This window comes from Bos indicus, chromosome 11 (genome assembly GCF_029378745.1).
Source record: "Bos indicus isolate NIAB-ARS_2022 breed Sahiwal x Tharparkar chromosome 11, NIAB-ARS_B.indTharparkar_mat_pri_1.0, whole genome shotgun sequence".
NCBI classification, from domain to species: domain Eukaryota; kingdom Metazoa; phylum Chordata; class Mammalia; order Artiodactyla; family Bovidae; genus Bos; species Bos indicus.
Genome location: NC_091770.1, coordinates 36,570,364 through 36,588,563, shown reverse-complemented (window position 1 = coordinate 36,588,563; position 18,200 = coordinate 36,570,364). Strand labels below are relative to the sequence as shown.

At 41.0% G+C, this 18,200-nt stretch overlaps 1 protein-coding gene across 8 annotated transcripts in view; it reads right to left on the bottom strand.

The window, feature by feature from the left end:
• The window catches only part of ACYP2 (acylphosphatase 2), a 179,633-nt gene that overhangs the window by 123,625 nt on the left and 37,808 nt on the right, over window positions 1-18,200 (bottom strand). For 2 of the 8 annotated variants that reach the window (XM_070798661.1, XM_070798663.1), the window contains exon 4: window positions 13,601-13,655. The exons of 3 other annotated variants lie outside the window; for them this stretch is intronic. In XM_070798661.1, coding sequence (XP_070654762.1) covers window positions 13,601-13,655 — 55 coding nt within the window. Of the gene's footprint in view, window positions 1-13,600; window positions 13,709-15,421; window positions 15,600-18,200 lie in introns of those variants that run through there. 3 more of the 8 variants (XM_070798659.1, XM_070798660.1, XM_070798664.1) reach the window with 3 other exon arrangements.

The window sequence follows — 18,200 nt, the reverse complement described above, 5'->3', positions numbered from 1 at the left end:
GGATACTAATGTGTATTTGTGGCCTGGTAGAAAGTAATGCTTACAAACTAGGAATTTTCTCTGATTCAATTCCACAGTTACTGCAAGTAGTGAGCATTATTGTCATCTATGCTCAATCTGATGAAAGTGAAAGAGGAGAGTGAAAAAGTTGGCCTAAAGCTCAACATTCAGAAAACGAAGATCATGGCATCTGGTCCAATCACTTCATGGGAAATAGATGGGGAAGCAGTGGAAACAGTGTCAGACTTTATTTTTTGGGGCTCCAAAATCACTGCAGATGGTGACTGCAGCCGTGAAATTAAAAGACGCTTACTCCGTGGAAGAAAAGATATGACCACCTAGATAGCATATTCAAAAGCAGAGACATTACTTTGCCAACAAAGGTTCGTCTAGTCAAGGCTATGGTTTTTCCAGTGGTCATGTATGGATGTGAGAGTTGGACTGTGAAGAAGGCTGAGCGCCAAAGAATTGATGCTTTTGATCTATGGTGTTGCAGAAGACTCTTGAGAGTCCCTTGGACTGCAAGGAGATCCAACCAGTCCATTCTAAAGGAGATCAGTCCTGGGTGTTCATTGGAAGGACTGACGCTGAAGCTGAAACTCCAATACTTTGGCCACCCCATGCAAAGAGTTGACTCATTGGAAAAGACCCTGAGGCTGGGAGGGATTGGGGGCAGGAGGAGAAGGGGACGACAGAGGATGAGATGGCTGGATGGCATCACCGACTCAATGGACTTGAGTTTGAGTAAAATCTGGGAGTTGGTGATGGACAGGGAGGCCTGGCGTGCTGCGATTCATGGGGTCGCAAAGAGTCGGACACGAGTGAACAACTAAACTGAACTGAACTGATGCTCAGTCTGTGCTGGTGTTCAGAGAGGTTAAGGAACTTGTATGAGCTGAACTTCACATTTACTCCCTCCCTCTACTACAAAAGGCTACCTTCCATATCACACAACATGAGGTGTATATTTACCCCTTACCTTCCAATGTTAAGCGCTCTGCCGCTTTTATTTTCACCATCTTATTTCCTTCTTAGTGAGTGAAGTGAAAGTCACTGAGTCTTGTGAGCCCATGGACCATAGCCTGCCAGGTTCCTCTGTCCATGGAATTCTCCAGGCCAGAATACTGGAGTGGGTAGCCGTTCCCTTTTCCAGAGGATCTTCCCAACCCAAGGATGGAACCCAGATCTCCCACATTGCAGGTGGATTATCATCTGTGCCACCAGTTTGCATGATTATCTTGTTCATTTATTCTTTTGTTAATTATCTGACTCTCAAGAGACAGTGCTATAAGAGTAGGTAAATTATTCAACTTGTTCCCAGCTATATCCTGGTGCCTGGAGCACACAGTTAAGTGCTCAAAAAATATTGAATGTGTTGAATGAATGAGTGAATGAATGAATTGACTGAAGTACTTGTAATTAGAGAAAAGTTAACTTAAGTAAAGAAACCTTACATGAGGCCACCAAATAATGAAGAGATCTAGGAGAAGGCAATGGCACCCCACTCCAGTACTCTTTGCCCGGAAAATCCCATGGATGGAGGAGCCTGGTAGGCTGCAGTCCATGGGGTCGCTAAGAGTTGGACACGACTGAGCGACTTCACTTTCACTTTTCACTTTCATGCTTTGGAGAAGGAAATGGCAACCCACTCCAGTGTTCTTGCCTGGAGAATCCCAGGGACGGGGGAGCCTGGTGGGCTGCCGTCTCTGGGGTCGCACAGAGTCGGACACGACTGAAGCAACTTAGCAGCAGCAGCAGCAGCACCCCAGAGTTTTAGAATTCACAGTTACTTTGTTCCAGTCTCATAGTCCTTGATTAAAACCCTACTGTCACTCTTTTCAACTATGGTGCTATTCTTATGCAAGCTACACGGTGATCAAAACTATATTCTCCTTCCAATTCTTTCCACTAAATGATTTATATTTTTTCTAAAATTATGAGCACATAAGCAACATAAAAGTGTCACCTAGTCTATTTTGCAGTATCCAAGCAAAGCCTGGCCCAGAAAACAGAAAAGTAAAAAAAGTAAGTAAAACTGTTGTTTATACCAGCTGAACTGTTTTAAGAGCCCAGAACTAAGGACACTGAGGTTGTGGATTTGAACCACAACCTTGCTTTAGTCTATGGGAGCTACAGAGCAAAGCCAGCCAACCATCTTGAAAATACATTTCCTTTGTCAGTATAAACACTATATAAAATAAATCAGATGAATTAGAAAAAAAAAAATCTCCATCACTACTGAATAAACAACTCAAGGAACATGCTCTACCTATACATAATATAGTGGTAATTTAAAAACTTTTTACTGGGAGTTTTTAATGGCATTATAAATGCTTTGATCGGAGAAGGCAATGGCACCCCACTCCAGTACTCTTGCCTGGAAAATCCCATGGACGCAGGAGCCTGGTAGGCTGCAGTCCATGGGGTTGCTAAGAGTCGGACACGACTGAAGCGACTTAGAGCAGCAGTAGCAAACGCTTTGATATGTTAGGATTAAAAAAATCAATAAAAAATTATATATTTAGTCCAACAATAGAGAATTGTTAAAAAAAAAAAAGCCACTGGTAAGTTTATATGATGGAATTATATGTGACAAATAAAAATCACATCTTAAAAGAACACTTACAGGAGGGGAAAATGCTTTCAGTTCATCTTTGTATCAGTCATGGTGCTGCCAGGAAGCAATGGTACATTCAGATGGGGTGATTGAGAAGAGTAGCCATTTACCAAGGATTGGGCAGGGATAAAGGAAACAAATGAGAGATGATGAAGCACCCCAGGGTGCTGGCATCACTGGGGAGTCATCATCATCCAAAGGATGGAAAGGAAGGGAGGGAACCATTACCTGAACACAGTAACACCTGTAGCTGTCCAAGAGGGCTTTGTGGCAGGACCTATGGCTTCAGGTAGAGAAATGATGACCCTTCCAACCCACAGCCTGGCAAGGAGGGACCTAGGGAATAAACACCCAAGTCTTTCTATCCCCTCCATTTCAGAACCCAACTGGAAGGTAGAGACTAAGGGAGCCCACCGATGGAGTCCACAAAAGTCAGTTTTCCAGAACAGAGCTGGATGGGACAGGGTGAAGCATGGATCTGGAGGAATAAATGGAAAACATCCAGCATAATATTCAGTGAAAAATCAGACTGCAATACAGTATTACAGGGTAATTCCAAAATTGTAATTATATACATAGGTCAGGCTCCCCAGCAAACAGACTACGATTTGCCTGCAAGAAGTCTGCTGTGGAGTGCTCTTGGGAATGGTTGCTGTGAGTGGGGACAGAAGCAGGGTGGGCAGAGGGAAGAGGCTGAACTGTAAGACGGTTACTACAGAGCACTCTGCTGATCATAGAAGGAACGCTGGAGCTGGGATGGCCCTGAAGAGTGGTCCCAGCTGAGGCAAGAAGGCTGGGCTGTGTAGTCCCTCAGCAACTGATATTGAATACAGGCTGCCCTGTGAGGCCAAGGGCAGTGCGTGGACAGAGCCATTAGCTAACCTGCTGCACTGAGCGTGCATCCTCCTCAAGGGGGTGGGGTGGGGGCGGGTAGGGAAGGCCACCATGTCCACTGAGATCGCAGTCAACAGTGACTGACTCTGGGTCAAAGAACTATGGATAGTTTCTTGCTCTGCTTTTTGGGTTTTTTAAGTACTTTTATGCTGTTCCAAATGTTCTAAAATCTATTACAATATGTACTAGTTTGATACTCAGTAAATTTTAGTTTGGAAAAAAAGGAAGTACACGTTATTGCTGTATGATAATCTGCATATTCCTAGAAGATTTAGAACAGAATTTGTCTTCCCTTGTAATTCTTATAATTCCCAGTGTGATGCAGATGTATGTGAGAGAAGGTTGGTACCTGTGGTTACACACTTCATAGCACAGACTAAGCACTGAAGTTAGAGGCGACTGTTACACTGTCTATTAATACTTGGTTGACCAAAAGGTTCCTTTGGTGAGTGAGCATACTGTTTATTAAAGTTCTCAGTGAAAAAGAAAAATGTCTTATTTGTACTTAAAACCAAATGAACTTTTTGGCCAACCCAATACTTCAGTGTCATCAGTGTGATATCAAGTACACGCCAGTCAGTTTAACGTTTAATGCTGGGAATGGTCAGGTAACTTGCTATCAAGAATCACAATTCAGAGTGGTCAGTTGGCATTATATAAAAAAGGCAACATTCCAGAGGCAGCTTCTACAGATCTTTCTGCCGTTCAATGAATAACACTTTGCTATTACGCTATTTTATTAATAGGATTTTATTCTTGGATTAGCGGCGTATTAGCACAATATGTTCAAAATATATTATTACTGGTGAAATTAAAAATATTCAAAGGACTTCCCTGGTGGTCCAGTGGCTAAGACTCTATGCTCCCAATGCAGGGGGCCAGGTTCAATCCCTGGTCAGGGAACTAGAGCCCATATGCTACAACTAAAAGACCCCGAAGATCTCGCATGCTGCAAGTAAAACTTAGCACAGCCAAATAAATTATTTTTTTTTAAGTATCCAAAATATGTGGATTGGTTTAAATGACTTGGAAACACCCCTCAATCACCCTTGTACAAACATAAGAATCTAGCAATTACAACGTGTGCCATTAGAGACATTAGGGGGTTGATTCTTTAATTGGTCCCATATCTAGCTACTGGCTTCAGAAAGAATTCTGACTGCATGGCTGCCCTGTCTTTCTCCAGTGGATTTTGCATAGAGGATGAAGTGTAAACACTTAAAAGAATCCCACAGAGCAGCAGAATTCCTTTGAGTTTACATAAAGTCTGAATGAACTGCTTTGAGCCATTTGTTAATAAATATTTAGTTAATAAATACCTTTTGTGTCCCTGAGCTTTGCCTGAAGCCTGCTTTTATTATTACCTGGTAGCAAGTGTGCGAGAGAGTAGCTAAACACACCACCTCCTTTACAGTTCTTGCTGCTGCTGCTAAGTCGCTTCAGTTGTGTCTGACTCTGTGCAACCCCAGAGACGGCAGCCCACCAGGCTCCCCCGTCCCTGGGATTCTCCAGGCAAGAACACTGGAGTGGGTTGCCATTTCCTTCTCCAATGCATGAAAGTGAAAAGTGAAAGTGAAGTTGCTCAGTCCTGTCCTACTCCTAGCGACACATGGACTGCAGCCCACCAGGCCCCTCCGTCCATGGGATTTTGCAGGCAAGAGTGCTGGAGTGGGGTGCCATTGCCTTCTCCGTTACAGTTCTTACTATTCACCAAAAAAGCCATGCATGTCTAAATTGGCTTAGGCTTATTTTGCAACATGTACTCTACTAACCAGGCTGAATACAGAGGACATCAAAAGAGGATATTATTATCCTTCTGGAACAATCTACTGATTCAAGAATACTGTCACATTCTGTTTTTAGGAGTAAATATATCGACTTCTTCATGTAATGATTCCTCTCTTTCATTCTATTAATTAACTCATTATAAGCTGTTGGTAAGTTCCAGCCAATCAGTATTCTTAATCAGGAGTTCATGAACTACAGCCCATAGGTCAAATCTGTCCAGCTATCTGTTTTTGTACAGCCCACAAGCTAAGCACAGTTCTGAAGTGCTAAAATGGTTAGAAAAAAATGAAAAGAATAATGTTCAAGTCATGTAAATTATGTGAAATTCAGGTTTCAGCATTCATGAAGAAAGTTTACTGGAACACGGTTTCATTCATTAGTTTACATATCATCCATGGCTGCTTTTATACTACGGTGACAGAGTTTGGTAGTGACTGAGACTATTAGGCCCATGAAACCTAAACTATTTGCTATCTAGTTCTTTACAGAAAAAGTTTGCTGATGGCATACATTGTTGAACAAGTCAGGATATAGGCTCAATTCTCCTATGAGTGCAGGTTCCAGAGGGAGACGGAGGACAAGCACAGAAATACCCAAAGGCAGGAAGTGCTATGGGAAGTAAGAGTGACGTGATAGAGACTGACACGAGGTCCACTGACATGGAGCCCAGCTGAGTCCTCTCCGAGGAAGTGACGTCAGAGAGGAACTGAAGGACAAGAAGACGGCCATGTGAACACGAAGACCCCTCAAGCTTGAACTAGGGAAAGGAAAAAAGGGCAGATGGGCAGGTGTGTGGACAACAAGGGAAGAGTGACCACAGAAGCGTGGTATGTGCTCCTCTTCTTTCTAAAGACTGTCAGCAACAGTAAGAATCTCCCTGGAAGCTGGTGACGACAGCTGAAGAGTCATTCATAACTACTTGGTCAACATAAAAAACTGTCAAAAGGGCAGACAAGCTGAGAGATTCTACCATTTCCCTCAGTTCACAGCCCCAGAAGAGGCAGCAAATCATCTGTGAAATTCCCCTCCCTCCTCCCACTTTTCATCTGCAACAAGGTGAGCGAGGAGAGGAAATCAAAGTAACAGAAACCTCTCAACGTCAAGGTGCAGGAGCTACAGACTAGAGCAGGAGCGAGAGACATACCTGCGGCTCAATTTCCTCCCTTTCCTTCCCCCATCCTCACACTGCTCCTACTCCAGGTGAGGAAGCTAATTGTGTATCCACACTCGTTTATAGCCATAAGTTGTACACACTGTTGTGTGGTTGAAGATCTGGTGAAATGAAGGAAATTCAATCTTACTTGTTACAAATGTGTTCACAAATCATAACACAGGATCACTCTGAACAACTTCAAAAGCTTTACATAAAGCACCTGACTTTTGTGCTCTCTCTTTGCAAGCATTTATATGTATTTTTAATGACTATGGTTGGAGAGAATATGAATTTTTAAAAACTGATATTCCTATTGATACAAGTAAAGAAGTCAGCACCTTTTTAGAGAAAAACAAGCCTCTCCAGAGGGGAGAAAGAAATGTAATTAGAAATGTATTAAGGTTTAAAAAGCTGTTTTTAACTTGTTTCCTAAGAAACCAAAAATAGAACTGACAAGTACAACTTCCAAAGAAGCTTAGATCTACTTACTCTATTATTAAATTTTCCACTTCCAATTTTTTAGAATAACTAATTTGAGGTTAAAAAAAAAAAGCTCTTACATGAAATAAAATTAAGTTCTCCAGTTAATTGTGTTTGTGAGTCTTTTACTAGAGAAAATTGACCTCCATGAACAAAGAAATTGCCAGGGTTGCTCTCAAACAGGTTAATAATGTATTTTGCAATCATTGTAATTCTGAAATAACCATAACTGCCACCATCGTCTGCTGAATTTGTGCAGTAATTTCCTGGCAGCTGAATTTATTTAATACGAAAGTAAATTAAAACTTAGTAGAGAGACAACTGTAAAGTCATTCTTCTATAATACCATTTCATCCCATTCAGTGTCTTCAGTATGAGAAAAAACGTGATTGAAAATTGAGCTCGTATTTATTTTTAAAGTTCTAAGTAGTTGCATGACATGAAAAGGTCCATATTTGGGCCTGGACAGAACAGACATGAAAGACGACCAGCAGGGAACTGAGAATACGTGATCAACCCAGGAGCCTCAAAAGTCATGTGCTTAGCCTCTTGTGCTCAGGCCCTAGGACTGAGCTGAAAAACAGCAGCCATAAAAATTTAGCCATGAGTGAGAACCCTCTGCCCACATTTGACTGCCTAACTATGTCCCATTTCAGAAGCTCCAGGGCTTCAGATAAAGAGGTCAAGAGACCAAGAGTCTAAAGCATATTCTCCTATCTTTTGCCTGTCTGAATCCTAACCTTTCTTTTTCAAATTCCCTCTTTTTTGTGAAGGCACATTCACAAATCCTGATCTTCAATCTAACCAGAGAAATGAACAGGCTTCCAACCATCTAAGGGACTGTGTCTGTTCTGATGAAATATTGTAATAAAGTGTTACAGGATTTGGGAATAAAAGTTTTCCTCCTGCATAGAATTGACAACCAAGTATTATCATCATCAAATTCTGAAAGGAGAAATGAACAATTGAAGCCAGATTGCTCCTTGGAACCTTAAAAGGAAGATGAGCAGTTCTGGACCTGCAAAGGCAGCCTCCTAAGTGCCATGTTCTTGAGGAGTACACTACCTCACTCAGTGGTAAACACAAAGTTCTAAGAATATGAAAACTGGCTGCTAATTTCATTTAACCAGAAGTCAGGTGCAACCATACTGGGGAAATGAGGGAAGGAAAGTGTGGTATAAGTAGTAAGAGTTACATCTTCATCTATCATAATAGAAAGTCAATAGATAATGCCTAAAATTAATGATTTAAGAGACACCAGTTTGAGAGCATTATTTTGAAATCAGGAGGCATGCCCAAAGAAATCACTAAAACAGTGACTGAGGAGTAAGAAGGGATGGGTTGGAGTGGGGTGCCTACCTTTTCAAAAAAAAATATTTTAGTACTAGTAGACTTTTTCAGCATGTGCAGGTATCAATATTATTTTATTAAAAAACAAAATTAACATATAAAAACATTTTATTTAAGGAAAAATCTAACAATTTTTTGTGGATATTTTCTGTGTGCTATTTGTCAAAAATGCCTAGGGTAACATGGGTATATCTGATAGATCATAGTTGGTTTTAAATTCCTACAGATTGAAGTTTAGTGAATATTCTAATGTGGGGGCCAAATTAAGAGGAGCATATCTGTATATACGTCAGTAGAGCCCATAGATTAGAAATCAAAGTAGGAGTTTGGGGGGCTGGAAGGATGTCATGGACAAGCTCCAAGTCACAGAAGCAGATAAAAACCAGGCAGACCTACGCAACAAAATAGAGAAGAATAATATTCAGGGACACAAGAGCACAGCGGCCATTTGGCGTTGGCACAAATGGTGCTATACATGTTAATCGGCCTTAGAAGATTCATTGCTAAAATTATAGACAGAAATCGTCACCAGGGGAAGGTTAACTTCTGCTAAATAGCTTCCAGTTTTCTTCCAAGAGAAAAAGGGACGAGAGTAAAATACTTTGGAGAAAGAATACCATGTAAAATGGTTTAGGTAAAAAAAAAAAAAAAAGAGATTTTTTTCCTGTAAGATTCCTATTTGGCTCCTCATGCAGAAAAATCAAGTTTTACAAATCCCAACAAGTTTAAAGGAGTCAAAATTGGCACCAAAATAGAGCTTTGGCTTATCTTAACGTTGATCATTTTATATGGGATTTAAGTGAACATATGCAATACAAATTTTGCCTTTATCATCCTTAGCTATCCAGAAAATGACAATACTTAAAATTTTATTTCTAAGTTATTATAGACACTCAGACTATAGAATTAATATCTCATCTATAATAATCATACTCTACACTAGCAGTATCTTCTTCTTACTCACTTTACACTTTCCCAAGAGATACTTTATATTCATTCTCACAGCTCTTCCTCTTTATTAACTTGAATTTCTCCTAATTTAATTCAATGATTACCATATACATATTTTTAAATAACTCAGCCAATATAAAACAATAGTTGACTTCTACTATACTTGTCTAAATATTATCCAATAGTGTGTCTAAAATTATGTTAATAACTATTCCTTTGGTAATATCCAACTGCTTTTCATGGTTCCTAAGTCATCATTCATGTTGCTTTTATCCTTTATTGGACAATCTGATGTAGGACATTTGACTCAGTGGTTTCGCCTGGGGCATGTTCTGATAGAGCAAAGAGGAATATGGACATTTTGACAAAACGCTTTTGAGAAATCTACACCAAAATATAGACACAGTTTTTATTATAAATTATAGTAACACGAGTGGTAGAGAAATGGGATGGAATGAGGCTCTCAGATGGCAGGGGGCCCAGGATCAGGTGAGGATCCTGATTTTGCACATTGCATGGTACTTTTTAAAAGTTGGCTTGTTGTTTAGAATTTACTGAAATATTCTATTCTCAAAACAATTGCATCAGCATAGACTGACAAAGACCATTTAGCTGTTATTCTGATTCTTTAGATATCGCCTACCCAACTTTCTTCCCATTGGATTTTCACAACAATCTCATGTACTATAAGATTACAGACATCACTTTTCACCCAAATAATTCGGAACACTGAATTTTAAAACACATTTTCCTACATAACCATGATGTTACTACTAGACCTAACAAATTTGGCACTAATTCCTTAATGTTCTTTAATACCCAGGCCATATTCAAATGCCCCCTATCAGCACCTCAAATATTTTTTATAGCTGGTTTGTCCCAACTAGGTAAAAAATCTGTTTGTGACAGAAATATGGAAAAATATTACAACTGCAAAATCTAGATATAGATGTTCATTATGCTATTCCCTTAATTTTGCGTGCATTTGAAAATTTTCATAATGATGTAATTCTTTTAGACATTCTATCTTTGCAAATATGTCTATATACGTGAACAAGGTGGGAAGTTTCTAACTCATGCTACTGAGCCTTGTCCTGTTTGATATTGTCATAGTTGGATAATTATATAGAAAGGATATTTATCATGTCTCTTAGTTGATGTGTGGGGAATAATGAATGTGTTACATAGCTGAATCAAGATTCAAAAATATAACAAAGACTAGTAAAGAAATGATTGGTGATACACTGGGTATATTTTTATGTTAAGTAAGAGTCAGAGTAGAAGGTCACAGGTCACTAGATATAATGATGAAGAAGGGACCTAAGGAATACCATCTAGCTTTTGTGGCAGCTAGAGCAAATGGAATTGTTGCAGGTATTAACAAAATAGGGTTTTTCCTTTATTAAGAGGGGCTGGTGCCCTCCCTGCCTGTGAGCTGTATCTGTGTTTTGTCAGAAGATGCTACCATGGGCACTGCTCCCATGAGCACTCGGGTGGTAAACATGCAAGTAGGGAAGGAGTGGGAGTGACATGGCAAGTGGGGCTACAAAAGCCAAACTGCTATAGAATCTTCAGTTTCCATTGTTGTGGAAGGGAGAGACTATATTACCTTTATATCCACAGTTTCCAGCACTCTGATATAGCAGATACTTCACAGTGTTCATAGAATGAATGAGTGCTTTCCTACAGGCTACAGGCAATAATCTATTCATCAACAGAAGTAGAGATGCATAAATAGACTTAGCCATCTGGATGCTCTAAGGCAACACCATGGCCACATGGAATATACACACCTTAGTCTCTTTGGCTGCAACCAAATATCATGTCAACAATTGAGGCTGTACCCAGAGAAGAACATCAACAATGAGGCACCACTGGCCCAGGCTCTAATTTTACTGGATGACTGTCTAAACCGGAATGTAAAGCCACAAATATCACAGCAGACAGGGTCACATGAGTGTGTTTTGGCATTAAGACATTGTGTTTTCTACAACAATTTAAGTTGAGTGGTTCAGACTCTAATACCCTTACATGGGTTCCAAGGATTTGGGGAAAGATAATATTTTGCAAAATGGCCAGTATGTGTAAACTCATAAGCCTCGCAGTTAAATCCTTACCAGTCTGGCTCTGGCTCACTTTTAAAATCTCTCCCAGTCAGAAAGTCTAAACTCCATCGTGGTGGTGGTGTTCAGTCACTCGTCATGTCCGACTCTTTGCGATCCCATGGGCTGCAGCATGCCAGGCTTCCCCGGCCCTCACTATCTCCCAGAGTTTGCTCAAACTCATGTCCACGGGGTTGATGATGCCATCCAACCATCTCATCCTCTGTAGTCTGAACTATTTCCATATTCCCATGTGGTTCACTTCTGGAAGTTGCACCCTGGTCCTACCACCCTGTCTTTTATGAAGCTCCCCCTCCACTTCTTCACTCTGCTCTGAATATCCAAATTCTACTCACCCCAAAGTCCAAATCAGACTCCATAATTTTAACCTCCTTTGATCTCTTGAGGGTCTACCACACTTCTCTACCATTTAACAGAATGCTCTCTGTATAGGTAATTAAATTTCATAGGGAACGGTTTTATTTCCTCAGATAGATTATAATCTCAATGCCAAGAATGTTTAATTTCCCGACATGCCTAGCACAATGCTTCGCACGGGAGGGGTGCTAAATAAATATGAAGCACTCAGTGAATGATTCCAAACATTTGTGAACCACTTCTTTTTGTCTGAAACTTTGTCTAAAACAAACTTCTAGTCTTTCTAGCTTCATCATGCCATGAATAAATTTCTCAGCTAAAAAAATAACTCAATCCTCAAGTGTTCCTGCTGCTGCTATAATAGAGGGTCTCGGAGACAGAACCTGGCAAACAATACCCTCTTGTCGCATTTAATAAGGGTGAGTCACTTTAAACTAGACAAGCGAGCACTGTATTCCAGAAATTCTCTCTTCCCACTGTGACTGAAAATATTCATTGATTTTAGATATATTAAACCAAAAACACACTCAGAAATAATAAGTAACTTTCATATGTGTGTATGAGTATGGTTGATACCCTCCATACTCAAAATGTGCTCCATGGATAAACAGAATCCATCTCACTTGGGAGCGTGGATTAGAAATGCAGAGTATCAGGCTCTATCTCAAACTTACTGAATGAGAATTCCTGTTTTTTAACAGAAACCCTAGGTGATTTTAAAAGCCTTGAACAAGCCCCAAGTGGGCAGAGCTGATTGCACTGGAGTTTTTTATGTAGGCTCCCGAGAATATAGGCTTTCTGTCCTTTCGAAATAGTCTGTACCCATGGTTCAGCACTTGCCGGACCCCACTGCCAGGGTTTCTCATTTAGTAGGTCTGGGATGGGACCCCAGAATCTCCATTTCTAACCAGCTTCCAGGTGATGCCTGTGGTGATGCTGCTGGTCCAGGAATCACAACCACTGACTCACATCACCTAAAAGTCACATGTTGCATATTCAGGGGATTCTGCTTCAACTGCACTCCCAGGAGAAGGGGGAATATTAAGATAGCAGAGAGAAAAGAGCAAAGAAGTGGCAGCAAAACGTTTCATTTGTGTTACAGGAAGATAGCAGTTAGACGTTCCTTTGTACACAGTGGGGTAAAAATAGTTGAAGAAATTACTATAGCAACAGCTGTGTTATCCTCTAGGTTTTTCTCTACTGACAATTCAGAAAAGGAAGCCTGTCTTCCCATCTTACAGAAATTGTTTAAACACTGAGCCTTATCAAAAACAAAAGCCACAGGAAACAGATCCCATTCGTTAAGGACTATGAGGTAACAATACAGACTTAAGATGCATTTGAAAATGACTCTGAGGCCTGGATTTGGATTCTTTGGTCAAGCAGTGAAACAAAAGTCAGTTTTTTATATCTATGACTCTAAAACCAGAAAAGGACAGCAGAACGATGTTGAGAACATCTTACCAATTTTTAAACTTTAAAAATAATCTCAGTTCCTATTTAAGAGTCTCAAAATTATAAATAAAACAATGTATGTATGTATAAACCAAAGAGCTCCACCTAGAGTTGAAAAAAAAAATATTACTTAGTGCACACAAACAGAAAAGCTCCATTCACCCATATCTTATGTATAGTCTTTTTTGTTGATGTTGAAAATAACTATTTTTATGAAATCTTTACAAAAAGGATAACTTTCTGAAATGTGAAATACTGTTAATTAAAGGAGAACTGAGTTTCAAATAATGCTGTAAACTACTTACTTCTAAAAATCTGACAGTAATATTTGTTATTATGGATGATTTAGAAGCCATTGTCTTAAAGCAAAGTATTTGAAAGTTGGGATCATGTTTAAAGCATCATAAAGAAGATTAAAAAATGGATTCTTACCTGAACTTGCTGTGACCTTGAGCAGCTCACCTTCCAGCTCTGAATTTTCTCACCACTGAGGATTAAACAAGATCAGTGGTTCTCAGCCTGACTGCACTTTGGAAGTACCTGGGAATATCAAGAAATTGATGCCTGGGTCCTACCCCTAGAGATTCCAATTTAGTTGTCTACTCTAGGGCCTAACCTAGTCGCCTTTGAAAAAGCTCCTGGGTGATTCTAATATGCACAGAGGCTGCTTTGGATCAGCTTGCTCGATTGCACCCCCCAAACCTATTACTCTAGTTAGTAGTTCTTATGCTTCAAGTACTTCAGAGTCACATGGTAGTCTTGTCAAAACACAGATTGCCAGACTCACTGACAGCTCCCCCCAGCCCCCGCCCCCCGCGGCTAGGGCTTCTGATTCTGCGGCGGCCCAAAATTTTGTATTTCTAACAAGTTTCCAGGCTTCCCTTGTGGCTTAGCTGGTAAAGAATCCCCCTGTAATGCTGATACTACTAGTCCAGAGTCATAGTTAGAGAATCTGTTCTACATGGTGACCTCAAAACTACACTTCCCTAACTCCCCAGATTATTATTCCTCTATTTTATCAAACCACGGTATGATATTGTTAATTAGTCTCCCCGATTCCCGCCTCTCTACCTCCAGTTCTTAGCCTACACTACCAAGTTAATATCCTAACCCCCAAATTCTGTGCTGCTCCCTGACTGAACTTTTTCAATGACTCCCCAGTGCTGAAAGAAGACAAGACCAACTAACACAACATACAGGATTTTCACAGTTTGACCCCAAACTTCCTTTCTAATCTCAGTTTCCAATAGTCCCTGACATTTGCCTGTGCTCCAGTCACTTGTATCCAAACACACACAAAGGCTCAGTGACTTTGTGCCTGGTATTCCCTTCTCCTGGCATGTCCTTATCCCACTTTCTCTTTTTGACATGCATATTCTGTCTGTTCTGTGTGCCAGGACCTGTGCTAGGCTTGGGGAATTCGGGGAGAACAGGAAGACCCCTTCCCTTCAGGAGTCTTGTGATGTGGTGGGCATTGTTGAGCAGTGAACGCACACCATTACCCACCCCCCTCCCTCACTGTATATTTTCTCTATATTATGAGGTTTTTGACATCTTAATAAAACCTTTCTGGCTGGAGACAGGCTGCCCCTCCTGGAGGCTTGCCAATTCTTAGAGATAGCCCTGAGCTTGCCTTTAATGCAAACTAACCCCTCTGAGCCCTACCCCCTCCATTGGGCCCCACATCCCAACAGGCAGTAATCCTTTCTCTTAAATATCCCTCAGGCTTCCCAGGTGGCTAGTGGGAAAGAACCCACCTAGCCACAAAGGAGATGCAAGAGATGTGAGTTCCATGCCTGGGTCAGGAAGATTCCCTGGAGTAGAAAATAGCACCGCGCTACAATATTCTTGCCTGGGAAATCCCATGGACAGAGGAGCCTGGCGGGCTACAGTCTATGGGGTTGCAGAGAGTCGGACAGGACTGAGCAACTAAGCACTTACTTAAACGTCCCAGGGCCAGATTCCAGGCAGCTAGGGACAACTCTACAGTCCAAAGCCCTCCACAATGATTCCAACAGCCAACCCTAAACTTTTCACCTGCCCTGCCTTGCCTTCCTACAGATACCCCCAACAAAGGCTCTGGCCTAAACCTTCCCCTCGCTGCCTCCTGATTCCCCTGCCATTGTCTCTTTGACTGTGCAAGGCATGCCTACCTAGCCTTCTGTCTCCAGGACCTGTGAGCATAGTAAACTTTTCTGTGAACTTTAAATAGGTGGCCCCACCAAACTGACCATCTCATAAAAGAACACTCACCTTGGTTACCATGGCTGGGAAGCTGGTTTCAGCTAGAGATGGCCCATGTTGCACACACGGAAATGCACTGCAGGCTGGTGGGGGCAGGCAGAGGTGGCAGGGAGGTGTGAAGTTTGCTTCCCAGATAAAAGGGAATTGACCCAGGGCCATCCCCTCCCTCCAGCCTTCAGCCACGGTGCTGGAAGTTGGAGTAGTCCTTTTACAACCATGAGGAAAAAAGATAAGAAAACCCCACAGACCCAGGCCCTGACACTGAGGACCAGCACACAGAATGCAACATCCACTGACCTCCAAGCCCCTTTATATCTAAGAACAAACCCCCTCACCTGTTGGAGCCACTTGCTTTAAACTCGCACTACAGCTGAAAGCATTTTCTGGGGGCGAAGATAGGGGATAGCAAGTAAGTAATTCCTAACAGCTGTGCTAAGCGATGTGAAGAAGCAGAGCACAGGGTGGGTGAGAGTGGAGAGCAGATAACAGCGTGAGTGGGGGGTAATCAGCGAGGCTTGGAGGTAAGGAAGGCAGAGGGGAGAGCATCTGAGAGTCCTAAGAGAAGAAAAGCATGGTATGGAGGAGACTGAAAGGCCAGTAACAGGGAGAGTGGCTGATGAGGCCAGAGAGGCAAACCCAGGCCCATCCCCTCAAGGTAGGAGGGAGCACCTTCCACCGGGCACCCCAGCTCTCCAGTCCCAGGCTCCTCCCTTGTATCTCCCAACCTGTGCTGAATTCACCTGCTTCCCTCTTTCCCCCAGACAGTTTGGACTTTTCACAATACCTTTAATCATTTTGTACTCTCAGCAGGGAGATGGAAAGACACTGAACATTCACTGAATGAAAAAATTATCATGATAGGCTACTGTAACTGTTTAATCCAGTAAGAGGGCTAATGTATGACTGTTTGTGAGGCCCAGTTCTGCAGTCTAACCCTACCACCCACCCAGGCTGCCATTTGTACGTGACCGGATGAGATGCTTGCCCCATTTGAACTTATTGCTGTTAAACTATTAGGTGACCTTCAATGAGCCGGTCAGCTCTACAATTTCCTGATTTTCAAGTATTTTTTAAAAGCACAAAGAGCTTGATGTTAGCACCCCAGCCAAAGAAACAGAAATACTTCTATTAGGCATTGAAATATTATCCATATTCGTTTTTAAATAGCAGGTTTGGAGTAGCTTTATTTAATTTCAATTTCTTAATTTTTATAATTGACTTGATTCACTTAAAATCAGTCCAATTGTTTACTTACAAATTACAGAGGCAAACAAAACTTTCTCATCCATGAGTCCTTATTTGACTCAGTATTTATTTGAAAAATACTTCACAGACTATAATAGAAAGTGAATCACCAAGTTTAAATTTAAAACGCACTCATGTTTAGGAATCAACAGTTTAAAAATATTGGGCAAAGCACACACTGTGGTCGGGGAGGGCAGCAGGGAGCAGTATTTTAATGGTCTGTGTGCTAAGGCACTCAGTCGTGTCTGACTCTTTGTGACCCCCATGGACTGTAGCCCGCCAGACTTCTCTGTCCATGGGATTCTCCAGGCAAGAGTACTGGAGTGGGTTGTCATTTCCTTCTACAGGGAATGTAAACCATAGGCTTTAGTTAATAAAAATGTATCAACACTGGCCATCAACTGCAGCGAATGTATCACAGTAATGCAAGATGTTAATTACAGAGGAAGTGACTTACGGAGAGATATATAGGCACTCTCTCTACTTTCTGTTCAATTTTTCTGTAAACCAAAAACTGCTCTAAAAAGTAAAGTCCATTAATTTTTTAAAAATGTGTTGCATTGTGCGTTTATTAAATATGATGAACTAAATTCACATAAAGTGTAAACTTTAAAGCAAAAGTCATGCATCTAAGTACTTTTAATAAAGATGTTATATTACAGAAGAAAAGCAATGACTTAGAATTTGAGGTCTAAAACCTGATATTAGAACTCTCACTCTACTGTAGATATTTTTCATGTTTCTAGTTTTCCAACAGAGTAACTGATATCAAATAAGTTACATTAAATTTTTTTTCCAAAATTACATCTTCTCAGTGAATTTTTGTTCTTCTGAAAAATGTCTGTCTTCCATATCTCCATAGAACATGTCATGAAAAACACACACACACAGATAGAACATCTAATGGAACTTTCTTAATAACACTGCTGCTGCTGCTGCTAAGTTGCTTCAGTCGTGTGTGCGACCCCATAGCTGGCAGCCCACCGTCCCTGGGATTCTTCAGGCAAGAACACTGAAGTGGGTTGCCATTGCCTTCTCCAATGCATGAAAGTGAAGTCGCTCAGTTGTGTCCGACTCTTATCGACCCCATGGACTGCAGCCTACCAGACTCCTCTGCCCATGGGATTTTCCAGGCAAGAGTACTGGAGTGGGGTGCCATCGCCTTCTCCATCTTAATAACACTATCAGTTTGTAAAAGGATTTAAATGAATAAAGTATAAAAATACTAGCAAAGCATTTTGAGATTCTCAGATGATAAAGTTAGGAAAAACTAGCAAGTCTGTTAACAGAAATTCATGCCACTAATGGTCTGTCAGAGAAAAGTTATTTTTACAAATATTAAATAACTTTGAATCTGACACTATCTAATGATTCATGAAATCCATTGCTTCATTCCCATCCACTTCTGTAACCGCTAGAAATTTAAAACAATGGCATTTCATAGTCAGAGCAAAAGGCTGTTATTATTTGACATTCCATACAAATGCTATTTGTGAAAAAATAAATACAATTATATCAACGAATACATCTATTCTACTTCTGA